Source organism: Canis lupus, chromosome 4, assembly GCF_011100685.1.
Source record: "Canis lupus familiaris isolate Mischka breed German Shepherd chromosome 4, alternate assembly UU_Cfam_GSD_1.0, whole genome shotgun sequence".
Lineage (NCBI taxonomy): Eukaryota > Metazoa > Chordata > Mammalia > Carnivora > Canidae > Canis > Canis lupus.
In genome coordinates, this window is record NC_049225.1 from 71403012 (window position 1) to 71424702 (window position 21691).

General features: G+C 43.8%; 1 protein-coding gene across 2 annotated transcripts in view; it reads right to left on the minus strand.

Annotated features, from left to right (window-relative positions):
* Positions 1–21691, minus strand: part of EGFLAM (EGF like, fibronectin type III and laminin G domains) — a 181798-nt gene that overhangs the window by 94591 nt on the left and 65516 nt on the right. For both annotated transcript variants that reach the window (XM_038535273.1, XM_038535274.1), the window contains exons 4-6: positions 19919–19945; positions 11470–11587; positions 10094–10229 (exon numbers count right to left, since the gene is read on the minus strand). In XM_038535273.1, coding sequence (XP_038391201.1) covers positions 10094–10229; positions 11470–11587; positions 19919–19945 — 281 coding nt within the window. The remainder of the gene's footprint in view (positions 1–10093; positions 10230–11469; positions 11588–19918; positions 19946–21691) is intronic.

Consider the following 21691-nt stretch of genomic DNA (forward strand, 5'->3'; position numbering starts at 1 on the left):
CTCTCTCTCTCTCTGTGACTATCATAAATAAATAAAAAAATTAAAAAAAAAAGTAAATACATAAAATCTTTTTTAAAAAACTATAATTATTTCAAAGTAGTGATAAGCACTACCAGTGTTTGGAGATATGTACAAGAGTTATACTGAGATAAGAACACATCTGTGATTTTATTAGTAACAAAGTCACAGAAATTGCTAATACTACTATGGTTTGTTGACTGCATTCATATTTAAAGGGAACATTAAATTTCAGTTGATAAACTAAGAATGTAATTTCTATCCAACCAAAGTCCAAGGACCCCTTGAATTCTATCCATGGATCCTTTGGGAATCTACAGACAGCAGGTTAAACACCCTGCTCTAAAGGAAGAGACATGATTCCACAGATTATCCAGGGTGAACACAAGTGGGGTAAAAACCTCATACTCAGAGAAGCCCTCTGATTCTCTGTTAATTTTACAGACTGATTTTATGCAGGATTTTCTCTAGACTAAAATGAATTGAGGAGGAAAGTCCAAAACCACTAAGTAGTTACAGTTTAAAAAAAAAAAATGCATTGTTTAACCTTCAGCTTTCAGCCTTCCTTCTTTATTTATGAATTGGTTCAAACCAACCAAATGACAAACAGATGGATAGAATGGAGTAATGATAAACTCAGCTGGCAATTTGTCCCAGGCAGAGCAACTGGAGAGTACACTTTCATTTACAGTTTACAAATGGCTTCCAATGCTGTTACACAAGAATTCAATTTATGTGAGGTCCCATCAATCTGACCAGGGATTACATCAGGATAGGTCAGGGTAGGAAGGATGGAATCTTTAAGGAATCAATCTGTAGAACTGTAGGTCAGCCTTCTGCAAAAACATTCAGAATCACCCTTCCATTTGAGCCTAAGTAGACGAACCTTCTGGCTACCAGGATGTCTGAGATCAGCTACCAGTCTGGAAGGTGGTTCTAAGATCTTTGATTTGGAAACTAAAGATAAAAAGGAAATTTTTTTGTGAAGCACCACTTATTAATATGAAATCTCAGCTGACATCAAAGCAAGCCCATTCTTGCTTATTTATAATTCTGGTGGTGGTGATAGGGAAAGACTTATACTTTTTTTTTTTAAGATTTTATTTATTTATTCATGAGAGACACACAGAAAGAGGCAAAGACACAGGCAGAGGGAGAGGCAGGCTCCACGCAAGGAGCTCAACGTGGGACTCGATCCCGGGACCCTGGGATCATGCCCTGAAAGGCAGGCACTCAAACGCTGAGCCACCCAGGCATCCCAGGAAGGCTTATACTTCAACAGCACAACTTCCTAAATGCTTACTTGAAAGGAAAGGAAGATTTTTTTCCCCCACCTCCCGCCCCCACCAAAATTAATTAATTGTATAAGAAAAATTCTTTAAATATTTTAAGCTCTGTACTTTCAGGGGAAGGAAAACCAACACAGGGCTACATCACTGTTAAATATTGCAGCCATTTGCCTAATTATTGCTATAAATTTGAGTAAAATGCTATGAAAAAAGTTGGCAGTTCACTTACACACTATGAAGAGCTCCAAAACACAAGTTATTACTCAATATGAAATAACAATGAGAACTTCCAAGTTAGTTTTATATTTTGTATTATTTGAAGCTTTGCCATATACCAATATTCCTTTTATGATACGGAAACAAAAGCAATAAATAACTTGGGATCAGGGGGGAGAGGAGGGAGATGTATGTGCAGATCCATGTTGGGTTTTGCCTGGCTTATACCTCTGCAGTTGGTAAGGTAGATTGGTTACTGTTGTGGCTTCCTGAGATTAGTGGTAAAGGATTCATTGACCAACCCACCCCTAACCCACCATCCCCCAGGCTCATGTGCCAACACATTTCCATTTCCATGTAGCTCAGGGTAGGGAAAGGAACCAACATAAAAAAGTCCTCCATAAGCTACCTCACTACGTGCTGTACAGACAGCTTTTCATCTTGCCAAGCCTCCTGGTGTAACCACTATCATCATTCATACTTTATAGTGGATGGAAGTAGGGCTCAGAGAGCTCGAAGAGCTTGTTAAGAGTCCAGCTAGTTTGGGTATTCTCTAAATTTGATCCTATGACTGCTCTGTCCAAATGTTCATCAGAACTTATGTGATGTGTGGTATGTTTGTCCCAGGCTAGGTACTATGTTCCACAAAAGGAAGCAAGTCAAGATGTTGCCCTCATGTCCTGGCGAGGAAGACAGATCTTGGACGTCATTAACTACAAGTGTGCTAAGTGTCGCAAGTAAATGTTGTAGGTGTACATAACCTCATCTGGGGAGGGGGGAAGAGGTTCAAGGAAGGCTTCCTGGAGGAGGAGGTATTTCAGCAGGGGTCCAGAAGGATGAGTAAAAGTTAGCTAGGTAAAGAGGTAGAACTATCCTGGCAGAGAAGAGCAAACACAAAGACTTCTAGCCAGGAAAGAACATGGCTCTAGATGAAGGCAGAAGAGATCTATCACCAAAGCCACAATAGCAATGGTTCATACTGACTGAGCATTTTGGTGCCAGGAGCTGTTCTGTACATTTTGTTGCATCAACTCATTTAATCTCACAACTCCATGAGGTAAATGAATCATTATCCCCATTTTTTCTGAGACAAAGAGAAGCTATATAATCCACCTAAGATGACATAGCTTAGAAGTGGTGGGGGGAAGGGATGGAGCAGGGAGCTAGCTCCAGAGCCTGTGCATTAAACCACCAGTTCACTCTGCCTCACCTTTATCATGAGAACAGCAATCAGAGTCACTGGGACTTAGAGGGCAGATGGTCCAGTCTTATTTTATACATAAGGAAGCTAAGAATTGGAATTGAGCAATTTATGCCCAGGTTCAGAGGCCAGCTCTGAGCTGTGTCTTCTGATTCCACATTCGAACAAACTCTAACTTGAAAGATGAAACCAAGAGTTGGACTATAAGTCTCAATTGTTTTTTTATTATGTTTTGATTTTAGTTTTAATTTCAGTATAGTTACCATATGGTGTTATATTAGTTTCAGGTACACAATATAGTGAGTGATCCACCAGTTCCATACACCGCCCGGGGCTCATCACAACAGGTGCATGCCTAAATCCCCGGCACTCATTTCACCCATCCCCCCCACCCACCTCCCCTCTGGTAACCATCAGTTTGTTCTCTGAAGTCTCAATTCAAAATGAGAAGCTTTGACCTTCACAGGCTGTGACCTTGACCATGAGGCAAATCACATCATCCCTTAAACTATTCAAGGAAAATCCATAATCCATTCAGCTTCTATTCCAAATCCCAGATTTCATCTTCATTTTAGTAACAGCCTTTACAAGGTAACTTCCTGGGAGCAAACTAATTAAATTCACCCGTTACTTGCAGATTAAGGAAGAGTTTCTGATGGGATGGAAAGACAGATGACTTTGACAAAAATATCAATTTGTGAAATAATTTTAAAAACCCACCCAAGTGTGTATGACCTTAAGATTCTCAAGCGAAACCAATAGGTAGACATCGCAATTGGCTTAGAAGCAGTGCTGTGTGAAGATGAATTTTGCAAGTCTCATTATGGAAGGCATCTGCAAGGGACCAGGGAATTATTTAAGCAGAAAGGTATGAAAGAGAAAAGAGAAGAAGCAATGCTTTTTCTCATTTATTAGTATAACTGTCTTGGGCCGAGGTTGAGATCAATAATTCTTGACCAGTGTCCTTAATACGTACACAGAAATATTTTAAACTTTCACATGTACACTAAATAAGCCAGTGGTGGACTTTTTATTAAAACAGCCACTGTCACTCATAGGTAGAATTTAAGAAACAAAACAAATGAACAGAGGGGAAAAAAGAGAGGGAGAGAAGTGGACCACAAAACAGATTCTTAACAATAGAGAACTGATAGTTGCCAGAGGGGAGGTGGGTGGAAAGGCTGGGTTAAATAGGTGATTGGGATTAAGGAGTGCACTTCTTGTGATGAGCACCAAGTGTTGTATGGTAGTGTTGAATCAGTATATTATACACCTGAAAAGAATATTACCTTTATGTTAACAAACTGGAATTTGAATAGAAACTTAAAACCCAGCCACTGAAAACTTTAATCTACCCTTTCCCGTAATTGTCAATGCAAAGCTCCAGCAATTTTAACCCATCAGGTCACACTTACAGAAAAACTATACTTAAGTTAAATGAAAACTATTTTTCACCTTTAACCAACCTGAGAGATAGCATATATGGAGCAAGGCACCCCAACTGGAACATCAGAGGGAAGGAATATTTTTCCAGGCCTTTGGTTTTCATTGCTACCATAGTATATATTTTTTTGCTTATGAGAAAGGCACTTACCCTGGGGAAATTCTTAGGCAGAAGGAGAAAAGTTTCTCAGATATTTATAGCCAAAATATTTCAAATCATAGGTAGCTATATTTATGCTGGGTTCTTATTTTCATAAACAGTAAGCATTGCTGTCCCCAAAGAAATTTTTGGTATCACTATAGAAAAAAATATTCTCTTTCATTTCAAATGCATGGCTTTTCTGTTTTAGAAAAGCAGGTCAAAGTTTTTAAAACACTGCAAAATATGCTACAGCCTCTAGGTTTACTTAGAATCTGCCTCTTCAAATCTTTTCTACACTGATTAAAAATAAAAAAATCTACTCTTATCGAGGAAGCGAATAAATAACCCCAGGCCAACTTTCGGGGAGGTGAGAAGATTACGCTCATCTAAAGCTTCATTCTCCCTGAGCCAGACCAAGTCACTGAGAGCACCCCTTAGGGTGGTCACCCAAGGGGTATCCTTCATTTTGAAGGGACAGAAGCTGGATTAGAAACAGAAATTTGCTGAAATATCACCAAAACTAGCAAATAAGCAGTCAGTACCCCCCCATACTCTGGTCTAGTAAAAATTTTTCAGGTCAATCTATCAGTCAGTTAAATACCTCTTAAAAAGATTTTTAGACTATTTTTTAAAAATTATTTATTTATTTATTCATGAAAGACACAGAGAGGCAGAGACATAGGGAGAGGGAGAAGCAGGTTCCCTGCAGGGACCCAATGTGGGACTAGATCCCAGGACCCCGGGATCACGACCCAAGCTGAAGGCAGATGCTCCGTCCCTGAGCCACCCAGGCATCCCATTTTTAGGTAATTTCTTAACGATGCCTTTGATATCATCATCCTCATTGAATAAGAAGAATAACTGATGTATAAGCACCTAACAAGGCCCAGAGAGGGAAAAGAAAGCTCATCTTCCAGAAACAGGACTTACAGGAGAACTTCACCTGGTGAAATCCGAGGGTAACTTCCCACAGTAAACGGATTTCTACCATTTCCTAGGCTTGGCTTGCCAAAGGCCTGCCTCTTAGATATAACAAGAAACGTTAGGTTCACACAAAGACCTGTCACAGGTGTTTGTGTACACAGGAGGTATCTGGGCAACAGCAATTTAATATTAAGCAGACCTTTGTGGGGAAAATAGAAAAATAACTAAAGCCCCCATAAAGCTTTTCATACTAATTGCAGTCTCTGATTTAGAGCTAAGAAAGCTCTCTCTAAACATATCCTGGAGCACTCATCTGGAATGGGATAGGCTCTGAGACGTTTACAAATGAATGTAGGGATTTCTTCTGCAGCCAAACATTAAATACTACAACAAGCTGTGAAAGCTTTTATTCTGGGACAACAGCAAATAGCAGTCTAAGAGGAGGCTTCGCTTGTCCTTACCAGCAGGACAGAGTCTCTGCGTCCATCTCAGGAGGTGGATCACAGACATGAAAGGGATGTAGGGTTTCATAAAAAGAGCACTCATACGTAGAATGTAAGAAATAGTGAAAGGGATCATAAGGGAAGGGGGGATACTGAGTGGCAAAAAATTAGAAAGGAAGACAAACAACAAGAGACTCCTAACTCTGGGGACCAAAGGGTTGCAGAAGGGAAGGCAGGTGGAGGGTATGGGGTGACTGCGTGACAGGCACTAAGGAGAACACTTGATGGGATGAGCACTGGGTGTTATTCTATATGTTGGTAAATTGAATTTAAATAAAATTTTAAAAGATAAAATTAAATGAATATTCATTTTCTGAAAAAATATTTGATTAATAAAAGATTAATTTTATCAAAAAAGTCTATTTCTACAAGAAAAAAAAAAAAAACTGGGCTGGAAGTCAGGAGACTTCTGATTTTGATTCTGTCGCCAGCCAGTCATCTGACCTTGGCAAAGCAAATTAAGCAATGGAGCCTCCAATTTCTTTTTTTTTTTTTTTAAGATTTTATTTATTTATTCATTAGAGACAGAGAGAGAGGCAGAGACACAGGCAGAGGGAGAAGCAGGCTCCATGCAAGGAGCCCGATGTGGGACTCGATCCCCGGACTCCAGGATTATGCCCTGGGCCAAAGGCAGGCGCTAAACCACTGAGCCACCCAGGGATCCTGAGCCTCCAATTTCTTCCTTTGTAAAAGGGAATTACTGATGTGGAGGGAAGGAAACAGACATTAAGTGCCTATGATACACAAACACTTTGTAAAGACTACAGCCAACAACTCTGCAATGAGGGTTCCAGCACTTGCTGTTATAGACCAGGCCATGGAGGTGCTGAGGTAAAATCATTTGCCCAAAGTTACATGTCCTGGAGGAGATAACTGGCAGAGTTCCTAGCGCGGGGCCTGGAAACAGGGGGGGCAGCTCTCCCCATCCCACCATGCTCCATTTGGAACTCCAAGATGTCCAAGAGCTCTACATTTCAAAGTTCACTTTCCAGAACAGTTGTAAAGTTACATTTGTCAAGATTAATGGATTTTTAAAAATTAACAGTTTGTTCGGATGGTATAGAAGTTTTAAATGTCGACACATAAAAATCTGGGACCTGAGCCCTCAAATGTAGGAGACTGTTCTGAATGTTAAAAGGCATTTTTCTTGGTGAAGTAGTAGAATTATTAAATGGAGGCACATAACACCCAGATATACCTTCCACTTTGGAGGTTTCAACATCCATGAAGCTCTTTCTCCTATGTTGATCCTCCTGGCCACACAGTTGAGGCTGGAAGGTTATCACCCGTATGTTGCAGATAAGGGCTGGTGCTCGATGCCCGTGGGGGCCACATCACCCCCCTCTGCCCCACTTCTGATTTCAGCAGCAGCTACAGTGTGGAAAGTTTCACAGGAGCTCAGATTTGCCTTGTGGACCAGCACCCAACCTCAATCACATGTTGTCACATGTTGTTCCTATCACACCACCTTCTATCCTGGGACCTTTGTCCTTCATCTACATGCCAGGAGACCCTAGGAGGGTGGGAAGGTATATCCCTGAAGGAAACCCTCAAATCAGGGGCGCCTGGATGGCTTAGTGGCTGAGCGTCTCCCTTTAGCTCAGGTCATGATCCCGGGGTCCTGAGTTCGAGTTCCACATCGGGCTCCCGGCAGGGAGTCTGCTTCTCCCTCTGCCTGTGTCTCTGCCTCTCTCTTAAATAAATAAAATCTTTAAAATAAAATTTAAAAAAACCCTCAATCAGCAGAAGAGAACAGGAGCCAGTGAGTAAATGGCATCTGTCCTTTTGATAGGCAAATGTGAGAGCAGTTCTGCACACTTCAGAGAGAGCTCAGAGGAATTGAGCCCCCAGAGAAGCCTCTGCTGCCTATAGACTGACTTCAGGGACATAGTTATATGTTCTCTTTCCCTGTCTTGCTCTCCCACCTTCTCATACCTGCTTCTAAAAAAAAAATAACCTACTTGCACTGAAGCCCCTGTATCAGGCCATCCTGTGGGGGACACCGAACTCTGAGAACCCCTGGTTTCTCAGGGCTGAGAAACTCTGAGGTTTCTGGACAGGAAGTGACTAGCACAGGGCCTCACAGTCGGCAGGCAGTAGATGCACAGCTTTCCTCCTGTTCTTCTGGTTCTAAACCCAATGAGTCCCTTTCATCTTCCCCTTTCGGTAGTGCACACAGGTTAAGAAACTGTAATTTCTACCTTTTGCCAATAGGCCAGAGTTAAAACCAGTTTTAAAAATACACATTTTAGCACAAGACTAAAAATAAATGATAATCATCATCTTTGCTGGGGGTTACACAGACGGTCTGCTGGGCTACCATAAAAAATTTTGTATTTCCCCAAATTTGAAAGCATTACATTTTGCTTTGCTGGCACCAGACAAGTGAGTTAGACAAATTAAGCTTCACTCTGAGTTTTGTGGATGAGCAAGCCGAAGTTTCAGGACTTGCAGTGTTTCGTGTTTAACTACTACCAGAACCAGGATTAGAATCTTTTCCATTCCAGGCACACTCCAGCTTTGCCTACCAAATTTGCTAAACAGCAGGTTTGTAGATTATCCTCAATGATGAACATCGGTCTGGAGCTTTGCAGTGGGCATCTTTTTTTTTCCTCCCTTAATTTTCCCAGCATCTGTTCTTTCCTTTTTTCATCAATAGCGCCATAGGTTTCCTCTGAGGAACCAATCCTTCTAAACTCTCTCAATCCATGTACTTCAGGTGTGAAAGATGCACTAGTCCTTAGTTCCAGAGCTCAGAAAATGACAAATGCCAGGTCAGTAAGTGTAGCCCCCTCCCCGCCCACAGTGATTGGCTCAGAGAAGAGGGAGGAACCCAAGCCTGGCCCCTTAGAGTGCACACTGAGACTCCAATGGGTTCACGGAGAAATGGCCACCCTTTTCCAGTGGGGAGTTACACGAGTGGATGGCAAGTTTTCGGTGCCAACTGGCCTTCTTGCCACCACACCAGAAAAGCATGAAAATGAAGTCAATAAAGGGGAAAGCAGAACACAGAGATGGATGGGGACAAATGGCTACTTTGGCACCGATGAGATCTTCCCTGAATCGAGATTTGCCCTGGACTTTAGAGTCACAGAGCCTCTACATGACCGCCTCACCCTCCAGCCTTCTGCCACTTGCAAGTCAAACACGTCCTGCCTGAAACGAGCTCTGTACTCAAGCATTTGAGATACTCTGCACGGTACTTCTCTGAAGAAACAAGAATCTATTTTCCACTCCGGAGGAATAGGCAAGGAAGTCAAGCCACAGAGCAGAGTTCATGAAAACCTTGGCAAAACCACTGGGCCCCAGCTTCAGAGAGCCTCAGGAATGAGGTGCTGGACTAGTTTTTTGCTGAATCCACGAAGCAGCAGACTTCAGAGAGACCCCACCACCGTTAATGTAGAGAACACTAATTCCACAGACATTGCATGCATGAGCCAGCTCTTCGGTTCATACTCCAACCACCACTAGAGCTCAGAGGAAGGGGCTTCGATTGGGAATTCCTCTTGCTTGGTGTGTGTGTGTATGTGTGTATGTGGGCAGGGGCATGTGGGCATTGTTTTTGTTTTGTTTATTTTGGCTTACAATTACATAGCAGCATTGAGAATCCATGTTTTCGTATCTGGAAGCTTAGGCAAGAATTCCTCATCACTCTTCTATCCTCTGATAAGCCGAAAAATGAGAACTGGAGAGGTAGATGAGAGAAAAAAGTGGAAACCAAACCAAGAGATCTGCCCCACAGCAATAAAGATGTGGGAGAAATAATGATTTATATTTATTTGTGTTTCCTCTCCCTCTAGAAAAATCACCATCAAATATTTACTTCAAGTATAATGTTCCAAAGCCAAGGAGGCAAGTTTCAAGCTTGAAATGCAAGAGGCTCGTTGGCAATTGATGCCTCAGGAGTTCTCAAAGCCTAGGACAGTCCTGATGGTGGAGGAGTGATGAGGATGTGGTTAAGGTGAGTGCTGGGTTTACCAGATGACCTGAATAGGCATGGGACAGGTACTGGCCCAGGGACAGAGTATAAATATAGGTCTTCAAGCTTTTGTCATCTCTTTTTTTTTTACGATTTTATTTATTTGTGAGAGAGAGAGAGCATGAGCAGCAGGAGAGGAAGAAGAGAGAAAGAGAGCAGATTCCCCACTGAACAGGGTGCCTGATGTAGGACTCTATCCCAGGACCCTGGGGTCATGACCTGAGCCAAAGGCAGATGCTGACTGAGCCACGCAGGTGCCCCCTTTTGTCATCTCTTAAATACACATGCAGTGGAGACCACTTGCCATGTAGTATTCTCTTGTGCTTGGAGTACCTGAGGTCGATACACATAGCTCTTGAACGTGACACACAAACTTACCTAATGAATTCCACAGAATAGTACTGAATGGGAGAGCTTCCTTCACTCTTTCCAGGTTTCCAAGATAGGGCCACCTCAGAATCAGAGACCACAGTGATGTGCGGCTGCTGGGGTGCTGTTGGAGGCAGGCAGGAATCTAGGCGGGAGAGTGGACACCTAGAGTTGGCTATGGTCTTTGCTGTTGGAAACTTTTAATATATAAAGAGCCCGGGTGCTTCCTACAGCCTAAACATCTGTGTTCAGAACAGCCTCAAAATTCAAACCAAACAAACATTAAAAAATAATCACAACTGGATTCACCATGTAAGGTTTGAGATAACGAGAGCTGGTCTTCCCTCCTTTCCCCAACCCCTTGACTAAAAATCCAACTAAATTATGAGCACCCCATTGGCCCTGGAGCACACAATGGTGTGTTAAAACCCTCAACTATACTCCCACCTCCTAGCAACCTTTCATCTCTGTTTGCATGTCAGAATTGACACCTGCAAGGAAAATTAAATGCATAGCATTACTGTCACTTATGTCCAATTTTTGTGTATGTGTGTGTTGCCCCAACATCAGAATGCATACCAATGGTAGGACATTTGGGACACGCCCTCATGTGTAAAGATAAAAGAGTCACCCACAATCCTATCACCCCAAGGAACCTGCTGTTATTATTTTCACAGACTTTCACATCTCCCAGTCTTTATTTATAATATTGCTTATGCCAGAAACATTTCCCCTGCCGTCTTGTTCTAGCAGAATCCTATGTAGTTTTCAAAGTTTGGGCCCAAAGTATGGACCTTTCTAAAATCCTCCCTGAGCCTTGGGGTGGAGGAGGTGCTCCCTTCCAAGTGCTCCCGAGCCCAGAGCCCACTGTGAAGACCACGGACGTCCTGGAGCTACTCACCTACCATTTGCTTCTCCCTCCACGATGAGCTTGTGAGTAATGATGATGGAGCCAGCTTTGTGCCCCAGTGTCCAGCACAGCACAGTGCCACCTCAATGAGCCTCTGTTGGGTTCCCTCTGCCTATGACAGGTCTTCTCCCATTCCCCTTCCCCTTCCTGATTCCCCCTTACTGGTCAGACCTTTACAAGTCGGCATCTCTCCAGAGAATTCTTACCTCACCCCTACATGGTGTCTCCCTTTACATGTTCTTACAGCAACATATAGCATTTACCACAGTCCGTGACTATACACTAAGGAGGTAATATCTTGACCCACCCCATTAAGTTCCAGGAGGGCAAAGGCTGTGCCTGTTTTTGTTCCCCACCAGAGCCTACCACGGTGGCTGGCACATAGTAGCAGGTCCTCACTGATATATACCAAGTGAAGGAATGAATGAACAGCACCCATTGCTTTTCTACTCTGAGTGAATTGAACCTGTTTTACCTTGGGGCAAAGTGGTAACATACTGAGGAGAGCTAAGCCGCCCTTTGACAGTCTGGCTGTAAGCTGCTACGGTCACTCGATATTCAGTGCCTGGCTTCAAATCTCCAATCACTTCCTCCTGTCAATAACCAAACAGGAAATGCGTCAATGACCAGAAGTTCTTTTAGAGCAGAACCAGACAATTTCCATAAGGGTTGCATCTCGAGGGTCCTGTGAAGCTGCTTGGATAGAGATTATACTGGCTTCTCTAGGATTGCCCAAGTTTTAACATTTGCAAAGAGGAAAACACCATCACATATTCCCTCCAACTAGAGAATTACCCTTTATAGGAATCTATCCACTGTTCTAGAACTAAGCCTGTTCTAGAACTATCAGATCTTGCTTTTAACATTTGAGTTCTTTGATCAGAGTACTGAACTGCTAAAATTCAAGTAACAATCTTTTCCAGGGTTGGAATCCATGGGTTCGTTCTCTCCATTTGCATGTCACAGATGCTCAGAGACTAGCCACAACAGCAAACTGAGGTCTTGATTTGTACCAATAATGTAGGGACTCAAACTTTGGTTCTCAAATTTTAAACTGCATCAGAATCACCAGGAGGGCTTCTTACATTGCAGGGCCTGCCCTCCCCCGTCCCCACCCACTGTCCCTCCTCCCTGGCCCCCAGGGTTTCTGATTCAGTACATCTGGGAAGGGGCCAAAGGATTTGCTTTTCTGAGAAGTTTCCAAGTGCTGCTATTGGTCTCCGGACTCCATATTGACGAAGGATATATATGAACTTCACCGCACAGATGTCCCTGACCAGAAGGCCCCAGCTGAAGAAGACTTGCTCCACTTGAGGCTTTGGCAAAAGCAACATGCCCATGGGGTTATGGTGCTAAATAGTACATGGGAGTCTGGATCCCATCAATCCCAGCACACTACCATGGAAAAGACACAGGCTCTGGAATCAACCAATCCTGGGCCTGAATCCTGATTCTGCCACTGAGTGCTAGTTGTGGCCTTGATATCAACCCCCAAGCCTCAGCTTCCTCTTCTGTAAAATGGAGTTGATGTAGGACTATCTAGCATAGCTATCATACCTGGGATAGCGTGTGTAAAGTACCTGGTACCGAGGATATCGTCAAGAAATGGGTTGTAATGATTACCGTCTTGAATGTAGGAGGCCCCTCCTCTTCCCTGCTTACCTCGGTTCTCCCACTCCTCCAAGGTCCAAACCTTCCCCATGACACCTGACCTCGCAGACCTGATCTTACCCCACCAACTGTTGTGCCACTAATTTAGTACTTTTATATACTACAAATTATGTCTCTTTCTCCTATGGCATGGTGAGCCACTGGAGAGCAGGGATCCTGTCTCGTATGTCTTCACGACCTCCTCTGTAGATGATCATTCATTGTTGCTAAGGACAATTCACCCACTGATCAAGAAAAATCTTTTTAAAAGGATTCAACAAAGAGTTGTGGAATACTCACGACAGTAGTCCTTAACCTGAGTGCACGTTAGAATCACTAGGAAATACCGGCACCTGGGCTCCACTCCAGGCTACTTCCATCAGAATCCGTGGGGCGCCTAGGTGGTTCAGTGGTTGAGTGTCTACCTTTGGCTCAGGGTATGATCCCGGGGTCCGGGGATCCCTGTAGGGAGCCTGCTTCTCCTTCTGCCTATGTCTCTGCCTCTCTCCCTATGTCTCTCATGAATAAATAAATAAAATCTTTAAAAAAAAAAAAAAAAGGATCCATGGAAGGCAGGGCCCTGGTGTCAGTATAAAGCTCTCAGCTGAGGCTAATGGGCATCCAGGTGTACAAATGCCTGGTCCAGGGCCTGGCTCATCCCCTGTGCTCTGAATTCCATCTATTGTCCCCCTTCTCCTGTAACTCCCTCCCTCCCCCACGTACCCAGTTCTGGTGTGATGTGAGTATTTATGCTGCTCAAGTCTCTCCCACCTTAAGAATGGTCACTATTCCCCTGGCACCCATGTGCCCACTCCCTCTCCACAGGGGCAACTTTCTTAAAGGAGCTGCCTCTACTTCCTCACCTCTTATTCACCCCTCACCAGGCCTCTCTGTGCTACAAACCTACTGAGCTGTTCTTACCAAAATTACCACACAGTTTTGTAGTAAATCCAATGGGAATGACTCTCTGTACTTGACTTTGTGTATCTTTCATTACTGTTGCCTACCCTTGCTTCCTAAATTTCTTGGTTCCCTTAGGAGCCATGACTCTGCTCCTCCTTGGTCTCCTACTTCTCTCATTGCTCCTTTGCAATATCATCCATGCATTCCCCATTCTCTGCTTGCCCCACTGGTGTTGGTTTTTCTCAGGGAGTCATCCTTTGCCATCTTACCCTCTCACTCTGTAGTCTTACTTGAGTAAGCTCATCTACTACTTTCTTAGCTTCGAGCACCACCTTCACTTGACACCTCCCAAATCTGCCTCTCAGCTCTGACCTGCCTCTTGACATCTAGATGTGGGTTTGCAACTGCCTCTAGAACTTCTCTACCAAGCCCCTACTGTTCCACATAACCAAAGCTCAACTAATCGCTTCTCCTCCTGCTACGAAAAACAAAATACGAAATTGCTTCTCCTCTTGTGTTTGCTCTCTCGTTACCCAAACCACAAATTCTTGACATTTTCTTCTCTGTGTCCATCCCTCCTCTCTAACCACCATTCAGCCAGTTACCAAGTCCGTCCTCAGGACTCTTTTGCGTCACTTGAATCTGTTTAGGCCATCTTGTCCTCATAAACACAAGTCCAAGTCCTCATAATTATGACAGTGATTTCCAATATTCCGATTCTCCCTGCCACCCATGCTGCCTACACCACCAGTGTAGACTTCACCAGCTACAATGATCTTATCTTCCTAAACCTCAAATATGAGCGTGTCACTTCCCATTTTAAAATCTCCTTAGAGGGATGCCTGGATGGCTCAACGGTTCAGTGTCTGTCTTTGGCTCAGGGTGTGATCCTGGGGTCCCAGGATTGAGTCCCACATCGGACTCCCTACATGGAGCCTGCTTCTCCCCCTATGTCTCTGCCTCTCTCTGTGTGTGTCTCTCATGAATAAATAAATAAAATCACCTTAGAATAGCATAGTTGCAGCCCCCTGTCTATCCTTTCAGCATCATCTCATGTCCCCTCCTTTCCTTGCATTCTATATTCCAGTCATACTTAAGAACTTGGCAGGGCTCAAATTTATACCATTCAATTCCTTGCCTCTGGGCCTTTGAACCTGCTGCTCTGTCTCCACGAAATGCCCTTTTCTCCCACACTTGCCTGGCTCACCCCCTGCTCATCCTTCATGACTCAATTCAGCTGAGACATTACCTCACTTCTCTGACCCCCCAGCCTCCAGTCTGGGGAGGCGCTCCTCCTCTATGCTTCCCTGGTGTCCTTGGTGAACCTCCATCTTAGCACTACTCACCTTAGATTTTAATTGTCTATTTGTCACCTTCTCCCCACCCACTTGAGGGCAGGAGCAAGTTCTTACTCCTCTGGCAACTGAAAGCTCAGTAAAGTATTACCAGACAGGTAGCAAATGCTCAAGCAATGCTCCTTTGATGAATGAATAAATGAAGGAAGCAAAGTGAATGAGTGAAAGAAAGAAATCAAATCAAGGTGTCCAATAGAAGCAGGTGACCTCATCAAGAACTAGCTTCTACTGCTGACCCCTCCATCTTGGTTAACAGCCTCAGCACCCTTGTCCCAGGCCCTGGGGTTGGCAACTCCAGAGACACGCTGACTTTCTCTTACTCACACCTCCCTCCAACCATCTCCATGTGCTTTTCATACCTGCTGCCTTCCTCCACTTCCTCTGATTCCTTACCTCGCCATTTCTACAGCCTCCCTGAGGGGGGCTGTCTCCAATCCTCCCCTCCTTTCCTCTCTTCCCCACTCTATCCTTGTGCAGCTGCACAAGGGGTCTTGGCTGAACATATGGCAGCCCCCTGCCTGCCCTAACTCCCTCCATCTGTGCATCCCAGTTCCACTATCTGTCCTCTCATTCCATATCAAGTCAGAGATTAAGAGACTGGAGGCAGCAGGTGGATATAAGGCTTCTCACTTCTCTCCCGGCAGCCATGCCCCAGCTCTTCCCATGAGAGCAAAAATACACTTTCAAACCAATGCCCTCACAGCCTTTTGCTTTAGAATCTTTTCCCCCTGTGAAGTCCTTATGCTGGATGACCTATGGGAGGAGTGCTATGGTTATAGATTATTATAGATATTAGCTATAAGCCAATCCTAAATACAGCTACTATTACCATGGATTGTGTGTTTTCTTTGTTCCAGGAACACATAGTCTGATTTAATTCTTCTTTCAGTCCTATGAGATAGATATCACTCCTACTTTACTTTCAGAGGAGAAAACAGAATCCCTGAAAAGTTAATGATTTGCTCAAGAACATAAACTTATTAAGTAACAAAATGGAGATTTGAAATCTGCTTTGTTTTACTCCAAAGCCCAAGTTCTAATTTGATAATACAGGTTACAGAAAATATTAAATAAAATAATAAATAATATTTAAATCAATAGACACTTATCATAAACACTAAAGACCAGATTATTATTTTATCCACAAACATGGAAGTTTATGTACTGAAAATTTAGAAGTTATCACTGAAAACCAAGAGACATTAGACTTGCCAAAGTTGCTTATGTAGATTAAAAAACTAATTCTTGGGATGCCCCAGGTGGCTCAGCGCTTGGGCATCTGCCTTTGGCTCAGGGCATGATCCCCGGATCCAGGATCGAGTCCCGCATTGGGCTCCTTGCATGGAGCCTGCTTATCCCTCTGCCTATGTCTCTGTTTCTCTCTCTCTATGTCTCTCATGAATAAAAAAAAGTAAAAAACAAAACTAAACTAAAAACACTAATTCTTTATTAGATATGGAAGATCAGCACTGCCTTTAGCCCAGGTATATTCTGATAGGTAGATAGGTAAAAGGTGACCCTCCCAGAAGCCAATTATTTCCAGTCTTTTCCTGTTTTGACCGCTGATTAACAGTCATAAGGAAGTGAGGGTCAAGGGCATGGAGGAGCTGGGGCCATGGGTAGGGGAACTGCACTCAATGATTTAACCAACACTTCTTCCTCTGACATCAATCCTCCCAAATGTAATCTCTCACTATATTGTGACTAGTGATAACCCTTGGATTATTTTTAAAAATACCATATAATTCCACAAACCTTCTATTTCCATCTTTAAATGTTCTATAATTACTTGCATCAAACTAGACAAGACAGTGTATATGTTCTTTTTGAAATTAAAAAACTCAGCATTTTGTTACCTGGTGGAGGTTTGAGAACAAGTCTAAATGCTTCTCTCTTGGCTTTTGTTTCTACACAAGATAGTGAGAAACAGTGAGAGAAATTGCTTCTATGAAGAGTCCAGAGTAAATTCAACAGTCTCCATTGGGCCCTTCTCACACCTTTTTTGGGGGGATGAGGAGGCAAAGCTGGATGGTTTGCTGCAAAATAATCCTGCTTTGTGTTTGCCTAGCCTTTTCTAAAATCAAAACCCCCCAAATCTGCCCCCTTTGTCTTCTCAATACCCTCACTGGTTGGCATGTGATCAAAGAATTTACATCTATAGAAGAGAAAAAGCAAGGCTAGTTAGTTCACTAAGTCCAAGAAGAAAGCTCAACACCATGTGTAACACAACGATGGGTCTGGTTTCCCTCATCAGACACATGATAACATAATATGCTTCCAGTTTCCCAACTCTCAAACACAGCATATCAAATTTTTAGGCTAGCACCTTGTTTTTCAGATGTCCAACTGCCTTTTCCACATCTGCTGTACGGGTCTCATTCCTCCATTCACAGTATGACAGGGACAACTGTCCCCCATACCTATTCTCTCCTTTCTTTCTTTTTATAATATTTTATTTATTTATTTATTCATGAGAGAGAGAGAGAGAGAGAGAGAGAGAGGCAGAGACACAGGCAGAAGATAGAAGCAGGCTCCATGCAGGGAGCCCAACATGGGACTTGATCCCTGGTCTCCAGGATCACACCCTGAGCTGAAGGCAGGCACTAAACTGCTGAGCCACTCAGGCTGCCCCTCTCCTTTCTTATAATAGAACCCTTGTATATTAGTTGGGCCATCACCACTCACAGACTACATTTTCCAGCATCCCTTGATCTAACTGTGGCCATGTGGCCAAAATCTGTCCAGTAGAATTTGAGTTAAAATGCTGAGGGCAATTTCTGAGTTATCCCTTAATAGAAAGGGCCATCCTTGTTCTCTTCTCTCTTTTCCAAATCTATTGGCTAGAATGTGGATGTGCCAGTGAGCCAATTTGGACCATGGGAAAGTAGACCAGAATGGTTGGCAGAGCAATGAGATGGAAGGATTCTGGGTTTCTGACAGAGACAAGCCACCAAAACTGGTTATAACCAAACAGGTTATATCAGGAAGGAAACATGAATGAACATTTTGTTAGGATCACTATTATCTTGGCATTTTGGACTGTTAGACTTTTATTCTAATTAATATATGACCCAATGTACAAAAACAATCTGGATAGCTACATACAAGGAACCCCTAAAAAGCTGAAACTACTCTTAACTGAATACCTCTTTGCAACAATAAAACCATGTGGAATAACTCTAAACTTAAATCTCTGACCCTGATTTCAGATTCCACCTTTATCCTCTTTCATGCCATACTTTTCTCCTACTGCTGGAAACCCAGGTCATTTGTTTCCAGAAATGAAGTTAGGTGTTGTCTTGCTTGCTAGTCCAAACAGGGAGCTACTATACCTTAAGGGCATCCAGTGAGCAGAGCTGAAAGAAAGCATAAAGTGGGAGCACACTGGACCAGGAGCCAGGAGACCCAGGTTCTGCGCCAAATAGCTTTGTGATTTTGGAGATGCCACTTAACTTCTCTGGGTCAAAGTTTCAACACCAAAATTCTATGAGTGCTCTAAAATGACCTTGTTGGTAGCTAATAACCTTGGATTCGACTACACAGTTGACTCTACAAGTCGAGACTGGGCCTTGGTTGGGAACATCTAACATCATCATTACATGAAAGGCACCAAAGAAACAGAGAAGTACTATCTTCCAAACACACTTTTTTCAATGGCCCTGAGGAAAGCTGTGCAGGTCAGAGGGGAGGCAAGAGTTGGGGGGGATTCTATTCCCTGAGTAGTTACAGAAGGCTAGAAAGTATCTTTCAGAGTTGCATAGGAAGGGCAGCAATGACTGTGAGGCTGCACAAATCTTCCTCGTATGGGTCTGTCCTATGTACTGCAGGGAAAGCAGCATCCCTGAAGCTTGTCCATGAAAATGTCCATTCAATGTCCATTTGCCCCATAGGAAACAAAGGAACCCCCAGTTGGGAACCATTACTAGGTCACCCCTTCATTTTACAGTCAAACAGAGATTCCAAGGGGCTCTGTAACCTTGTCCAAGATGACCTTGGCTGTGATGGCAGACCTGGGACTCCATGCAAGTCTCATGATTCCTGCCTACATTTTCTCTCTCTAACCTTGGGGAAGACACAAGTGCAATCACTGTTTTGGGTCAACCAGACCAGCAGACTCCAAAGCAGGGTGATGGTGCATCCCCCTAGATGAGCAAGACAATTCTCTGAGATGCCAGAAGAAAAGAACGTTCTATTTCTATTTTCTATTTTATCTCCTCCTTTAAGATTCTGTGGAACTTATAAAGTACACAACATATCAGTAGAGTAGCATATGTATAACTTATAAGTACGTAAATATACATATATATAGGTACATAGTCAAATATTTTTTCATCAAAAGCTGATGTTATGAATGATCAGAAAGTGTATGGAGCCCACCAGCTGAAACACTTGCTTCTATTTCCAACACTAAAATATGACCAAATTCCCCGGGTTGGCTTGACTACTTATTTTTCCAGGTTGAAACCTACAGGTTATTCTTCTAAGAAAAAAAAGCTAAGTGTCAAGTGCTAACCAAATCAGAAGCCTCCATACAGGCAGATCACTTAAGGATACAACCAGCGGTCAACCTCATCTTCTGCTACCGTTGAATCCAGCAAGTCAAGCAGTTTGAGGTGAGTTGGTCCTGCCTTATTGGGAAGGTCTGGAATTGTTAGAGGAAGTGAGGACAGGAGAGGAAGAGGAGGGTGAGGGGAACCACCCCGGCAGCGGTGCTCATTCGTTTAAATAAATCCTTTCCTTTTCAGTCTTTTTCACCTAGTTTGGGAAAGGAGCTTAAATTACTTCAACCTTTAAAAATACTCCTCTTAACCTTACTCTGCCATGTGAGACGAAGCAGCACAGAAGAGAATAAAAGCAACTTCTTTCTAAATGATTAAAAATTCATCTGCTATGCTCTATGGTCACTGCTTACTCCAGAACGAAGCACTCTCCCTTAGGCCTTAATCATTATGAGCAAGATGCGGGAAAATCAACATCTCGATGAAAAGAGACCCCCAGAATCTGAAGCATACTTACAAAAATCACTGGATGATCAGATTGTCCCTGCAGAGGAGGGGGAAAAAAAAAAAAACATGAAAGAAAGGAAAACTTAGAGGTCAAAAATGAACCCGGACAATAGCCGCCCCCCCCCCCCCCCAATCTTCTACAGACAGCCATGGGCAGCAAACTCACAGTGTCCCGCCTGAGTTCTGCTGACACTCACTCAGTTCTTGTTCCTTGCCATTGGTGATGCTGAGGGTTCCACATCCACGACCCCATTTAATGATGGCAGCAGCCTCATGCTATAGGCTGATATGATACAGGACAGGTGCCCAAACTGTCTCTGTCACGGCACCTTTGCTGTCTCTGGAATATTTTTACAGCACTTCTAATGCCAAAGAAACGCCTAAGCGTTCCATTTTTTCAGTAGTTATACCCAAACAACCTGGCAGTAGTAGTTCACACACTTGTTACCCTTTCCTTTGAAAAGCTGCAACATTCCGCAGTGCCCCCTGTGAGTTTGCTGCAGAGCCCTGGAGCACCCTGGCACACCGTTTGGAAACCCCACAGATACTACCTGTAATAGAGATACTATTCGGATCCCTGTTTTGTCCATGGGGGAACTAAGTCCATTAGGCCTAGCTTGCTGTAATACAGCCATCTGCAAGCAAGTCTCTGAACCCAGAACCCACCCTGTTATATCACACCCCTCCCCTCCTCCCGACTCACTGCCGTTAGGTTTAAACAGTATTTCCTCCCTCCATTCCGGATGCTCTGAACGCCTCCCCCCCCAAATCTCCCCACTGGAACACACAAGCTCATACACACACGTGCATGCTTGTCCTCTTGGCTCACACCATTCCTTTCGATTTCACTGCCCGTCCCTCTCCTCTGCCTTTCCAGAAACTGCCCCTGCTTCAATTCTCAACCCCTGGTTCCACCATTTGTTCTTACACTAATCTCCCCCTCTTCAAAACTTCAGTCTGCCTATTAAGCAGCATGTTAACGACATCTGGTCTTCCAGCTGTTTATCAGCAAGAACGTGATTTTCCCAGTAAGATTGAAAGCTCCCTGAGAATAAGGACCCTGCGTTGTCCTATGCTGGGCATAAAGGAGCAACGAAGAAAGCTTGTTGAAATCAGCCAGGTATAACTTGATAGCCTACTCTGATGCCTGGATGTAGTTAACATAAAGAATATATTTAACATAAAGGCAATGATCATGAGGAATGGTCACCAACATCTATCTGGCTTCTTTACATTTTAAAACCAAAGGCTTGTATACACACCATTTTATTTGGAACTCACCACAGTGTAATTATTTTACCCCTCTCATGGGAGAAAGGTAAGACTTGGCCAGGTTAGGTGACTGGTCAAAGTTACCCAACCTGTAGGTGCAGAAAGGGTGCTTGGAAGCCCAGGGTGCCTATTTCCCTCCTGGCCCTTTGCTTCATGTTTGCTTCGCAGTGCCCTCCCCAGAGATGCCAGTGTTCAGCCCAGGTCCATGTGGTGGGGCTGCATCTGGGTTCCAGAGGCATTGTCGGGACTCCGAGACACCTGCCATCTGCACTGTGCCCTCACTGCCTGGGCTGTGCTGCAGGCAGAGCATTGAGCCACACTCCCTGCAGGACAGGAGGCTGGCGGCTGGGGACACTGCTGGCTCCCTGGTGGGGTCCAGGAACTCGCTGAAAGTTCCCATGCTGCCGAGGTGAGACAGAACTTCAATTAGTGGCTTCCTGCGTGGGCTAAGTCAATCTCTCCTTTTAGGATAAAGTAAGCCATAGAGGTTGGGGCTGAGGACTTCTGGGGC